The sequence below is a fragment of the Carlito syrichta genome, unplaced genomic scaffold (genome assembly GCF_000164805.1).
Source record: "Carlito syrichta isolate Samal-C Ts95f unplaced genomic scaffold, Tarsius_syrichta-2.0.1 Scaffold308261, whole genome shotgun sequence".
NCBI classification, from domain to species: Eukaryota; Metazoa; Chordata; class Mammalia; order Primates; family Tarsiidae; genus Carlito; species Carlito syrichta.
In genome coordinates, this window is record NW_007252357.1 from 121,887 (window position 1) to 127,097 (window position 5,211).

A 5,211-nucleotide genomic window follows, 5' to 3' on the forward strand; every position below is an offset into this window, starting at 1 on the left:
TAAATCTCTTAAAAGGTGTCTCACAGCCAAAATAATACAATTAACAGCTTCACAATAAGATCAAGCTCTGGCAAGGTAACCTGGAAGACTCAAAGGTCTGAACATCACTTCTCAGGTGCTTTGTCTAGGATGTTATACACAATACAAATAACATCCAACAAAGGAGCCGCTTACTAATTTTACATGCATTTCAAGACCCAAGTAATTACATATTCAATCAACAGTCACATCTTGAAACTATTTATTTTTCTAAAAGAGAAGCACAGAGAACTCTCAAAAAGAAAAGCCACCCTGCGTGCCCTCTCCCACTACCCCTTTTTTATGTGTAACTATCAATGTATATCAACCGGGCATGCAATCATATTTATTGTCACTTTCATTCATGTCATGCCCTTGCTTATATGGTTTAGATATGAATTATTGACTGTTATGCTCCTTGTTGTAAAAAATAAATAAATAAGTAGGATGTCAGGTACTTCCAACTGCTCTCAAGCGAGCGGGTAAGTCAGAGCCCAGCGGAAGCTACCGCTTTATATAACCAACCCCCCCCCATCCCCGTCTCTCATCTTTATTCCCTGGTCTCAGATTGCCTTCTCAAATCTTTCTTCTTACCAGGGAGAGATTTACCCACTTTGGAAAATTAAGGATTAAAATAAACAAACAAGAGGATGTTGCTAAATGTCCTTCCCAGAGCATCTGTTGTTTAAGAACACCTCTGATTGATGACTGCTATTTTTTAATTGTTGCTTTAAAATTTAAATGCCCTCCTGGGATGTGTTATAAGTGTGTTAGTCCATGATATGAGGTCTAGAAAGTAGAAAAATAACAGAGTGAGTGATCTCATGGTATTATCCTCTCCTAGACCCAACGATTCTCCCTGCCATAAAATCACAGGCCACTCAAATACCGATAAGCTAATGTTGTATAGCGCTTTCCACAAAGGTATTTGACAACACTCTGTGTTGAGAACCTCTAGTCTGCTGCTTTGTGTAACTACCAGAAAAAAAGAAAAGAAAACTTAAAACACTTTAGCACCCTCCATATCCAACTCCAAAAAAATTAGAGTTTTAAACATGGGTCAAAATATATTCCTTGAGGAAATGAACTTTACTTTCATATTTTTTTCCCACAAAGGCAGACCATTCTATAAATTTACCTTCAGAACCTATATTGTAGCCCCAGTTTCCAAGAGGCTGGGAATTGAGTTAAGGAAAATAAACCAGTAATGTTTGATAATAACTGTCAAAGAAACTTGATGCTCTTTTAAAGAAACCAAGGCAAGAACTTCCTATTGGGATACACAGTCAATCTTGATAGTATTTTTATTCTGAAATTGTAATATTTAAATAATAGGTTTGTGACTGCTGGTTAAGTAGTTCAACCGGCCAAAGAAAATGCTAAAATATTGGAATCTCATTCCTACCTGTTTTTTCTTTGATTTCACACAACACATTAAACAAGGCAGGCTTCATTCTGTGGCAGTTTAAAGCATGTTTTCTGCAAGAAAGAAACAACATGATAGCTTAGGTGGACTCTCCAGATCAAACTGCTGATAATGCATGAGGGACAAAAATTTGAACATTTAGCCAAAATTATATATCAAGCATAACTCTGTGACATGCTTCAATTGTTTTTATGACTTAATATACAGAGTCCCACCATAGAAAAAGAAATAATGTTAATTAGCAGGGAGAGAGTAGGGATTTAACTACAGAACAGAACTAACCTAAATTATGCCCATTTAGGGAGAAGGTTTTTTTTTAAGTAGTTTAATCAAAGTGAAATTCTTAAACCAGTAATCCCACCCAGGACAATGTATACGGCAAAGCCAAAGACACAGGTTAACAGTTTTGTATAATCTATGCAATGACCACAGCCCAGGAACTGTCTGCCTCTCGGTCTGTGTTTTCAAATTTAATTCATCCATGTGTTCGAATTCATTCTGCAGATGCCCCTGTATTCTCATAAACACAAGATGCTTGAAAGGTCTTCTGAGTAGAACTGTCAATTTATAAAATTTCAGTCCCCAAGTTAAAGAGTATGGAAATGCATTGCCAGGGGGCAAACATGTCCATATGGGGAATAAATTCATTTCTCTGTGTTCACATTATGCCTCTTGTGCACACATCGCTTATTTGCAGGTGTTGAAATTCAATTATTTACAATTAGGACTTTGCACCCATTGGGGAAAAAATAAATACAATTTTGCCTTTCAGATTAGTGATTTACCTGGTTCGTGTGTGTGTGTGTGTGTGTGTGTATGTGTGTGTGTGTGTGTGTGTGTGTGTGTGTGTGTGTGTTCAGAATGCACTTGAGGAACAAAACAATACCTTTCCTCTATTTTATTATGGAATCACTTAGCAGAATGATACTGTTTTGGAAACAGAATGCTGATCATATCAGCTATTAGTTAAGGGAATTCTGTTTACTAACTATAATTAACACGTAAAGATAAATGGAAAGTTCTGGCAATCAAAACACATGCAATTCTTTTTCATTCTCTTTGAAAGTTAAAAAATAGACACATCCTCATGAAGAACTGGTATCAGAAACATGTTCTATATACTGTGGAGCAGGGGAGTAATAAACTCAAAATTAGGACTATCAAAATGAACATATACGTTGTATCTCGAATAAGAATGGCTTACTTTGTAAACACTAAATATACATTTTAAAGGTGTGACTAGGAAAAGGAAAAAAGGGCATACTATCTACTAAGTAGAGTTACTGTTGTTTAACCAAAAAGGAAGAAGGCTTAGTGTTGATTTAGTCAGTTCTCGTGTGGGTTTTAAAAAAAAAAAGATGGAAAATACTTTAATGAATCAAAGATCTTTCCTGACTCTTTTAAAATTGTTTTCATTAATTGTATTCTTATACACAGGACCAAATGCAAGCAAAAATTCTCACATAGTTTCCCAAAAATATTGCATTTCCACAGCACACAAATGGGCCTAGAAAGAACTGAAAATGTCCCCTTCCCAAAATTGTATCTGATCTCTCTCAGCATCTAGGCCATTAAAAGGGGGAACACGCCAAGCCATGTTTGTCCTCAGTTTCACAAAAAAAGAGAGAGACTAAGCATCAAAAAGTACAGTGAGCATCTATTCTTACAGGCCCCTTCCACTTCACAAACTTGTTATTAAACCAGTTTATTGGTGTGTCTGAGTGTATTTTTCTAGAACAATGTAATGGAGAAATCTGTTCCAATTCAGAAAAGAATTGCCAGTGGGAAATCTTCCAACTTACCATACCTATTAGCTTTTCTTCAAATAATAAAATTCAAAAAGAGCACCAATTAATTTTTAAAATCTTTCCTCAAAAAAAAATTTTAGAATACTTTGAGTCTTTGAACATTGCCAAGTTTTCAAACACCCGTAAACCCTAGTACTTTTGAGTTTACATGTTGCATGTGCTTGCAGCTAAAATTAAGAGTATATTCATAACATTCATGTTTTTAGCTGCTTCCTCTCATTTTTTCTACTCATATTCATATTTCTCTTAGACAGAAATATACATCATGATTTCCTCTGCATATAACTAAGTCACTTGAGGTACAGGAATTGTATATATACGTCTAAGAGATTTTCAAAGAAAAAAAAAACGCTACTTCGGTGATTGAACAAAGCTGGGTAATTCTACAGACATAGGTGGTCACTAGATTTTTTGAATTCTTCCTTTTGAGTTCGGCCTTGGGCAAGCAGTTAGTGAGTTGTCACTTAGCCTGTTTTATTTTGAAAGAGAATTTACCGTAAATTCCTAGAGAACTATATACTTGGCAGTGGATTAAGTTGAGAAGCTACCTAGTTTATTCTGTTTCCTTAATAAAGATCTTCCTGTTCTACAGTATTAAAATACCTAAAATTTACACATGCTTTCATTTCTATAGGTCCCAGCAGAAGCATGGGGAAGAGAGCATGCTTCATTTTTGTCCCCCACCCCTTTTTAAAGGACCATCCATAGCTGTCTGTATCACGTAATGTTAGTAAACGGACTCAAATTAGGAGACAATAAAGTTAAAGTAAAAATCTGAGTCTCTTAAAACTAACAAATATTCCTAAAAACAAAATAATCTTTTCTCTCTTTCCATGAACTTTTTAAAAAAAACATGAATAAGTGAATGCAAAATATTTTCTGGATAGCTGGCAACCACTGACAAAGAAATACCCAGCTTTTTTGTTGTTGTTTTGTATTGGGGGGGGAGGGCGGGGAGAAAGGGGAAAAGATAAAAATTCATTTTGGACGGATAAGTCAAGAAAGAAAATCAAACTGGTTGAATTAGGTGAGGAGTCAACTAAATTTGCAAATAAAGTGTTCTTGGGACATTTTATTTTGTAATGTTACGGAGTCCCTCAACAAGAAGGCATGGAATGCTGCCCCAAACTTGACAATTCTGTTCTCTCTCCTACTTTTTAAAAGCAGTAAAAAGTGCCGTGGGCCGCTCTGGGCTCAGTTGGCAGCATTTTCGGCGTGCCCGTGCGTTTGTGTGGATGTATACGAATGCCCCGGTACACAAACACACACACACACACACACACACACGCACACACACATACACACACTCTCTATATATGTGTGTATGTATGTGTGTGTGTACGTGTGTGTGTGTATACCCACGGCCACATCACGGCATGGGCGATTGCACTTTCGATAACAACGCTCCCTCCAAGCTTACTCCTCCGCCATGTACTTGCTTGTCAAAATGGGAAAAGAAACAACATTTTAAAAGAAAGCGCTGTGGTGATCCGGCTCCCATTGTTTCCCCCTGCGAGAGGGAGAGAAACAAAAAACCCCAAGAAAGGAAAAGAAAAGCCTCCATCTCACCTGGCCTGCGCCTCATCCAAACTCTGGTCTGTGATGGTCATAATTTGCTGTAAAATGTCTCCAATGTCCTGCTTCCTCCCGCCCTCCCCCTCGGTCCCTCCGGCCCCATCCTGCAAGTGCTGGGACAGGCCGGGGTGTCCGGCCATCCCGACCCCAGCATGGGAATGCATCAGCCTGGGCTGCTCGTCCATCTCCAAAGGCTACGGCAGCCCCCGGCTCTTCCTCTTCTGCTCCTCGGCTCGGCTCCTGGGAAGCACCAAGGCTTTTTATCCTCCAAGCTTGTCTTCAAATCCTTTTCAGGATAAACAGGGAAGGGGGAAAAAAGAAGACCAAAAGAAAAAAAAAAAATCCCTTTGCCTCTTTAGAGGATGGTGGGAGGATGGGGAGAGG

The 5,211-nt window shown here is 38.1% G+C and overlaps 1 protein-coding gene across 1 annotated transcript; it reads right to left on the reverse strand.

The window, feature by feature from the left end:
• Positions 1–1,370: 1,370 nt before the first annotated feature.
• Positions 1,371–5,169, reverse strand: LOC103267797 (pre-B-cell leukemia transcription factor 1-like). Its single transcript, XM_008065379.2, has 2 exons — positions 4,822–5,169; positions 1,371–1,497 (listed from the first exon to the last, which is right to left on the reverse strand). Exons 1-2 carry the CDS (start codon positions 5,010–5,012, stop codon positions 1,398–1,400), a joined length of 291 nt encoding a protein of 96 aa, XP_008063570.1. The 5' UTR covers positions 5,013–5,169; the 3' UTR covers positions 1,371–1,397.
• Between the last annotated feature and the right edge of the window lie 42 nt (positions 5,170–5,211).

Coding starts and splice junctions, on each gene's coding strand:
- LOC103267797 (XM_008065379.2), bottom strand. CDS start 5,012: ATGGACGAGCAGCCCAGGCTGATGCATTCCCATGCTGGGGTCGGGATG. Junction 1,498..4,821: donor TTGGATGAGGCGCAGGCCAG/GTGAGATGGAGG, acceptor TCTTTCTTGCAG/AAAACATGCTTTAAACTGCC.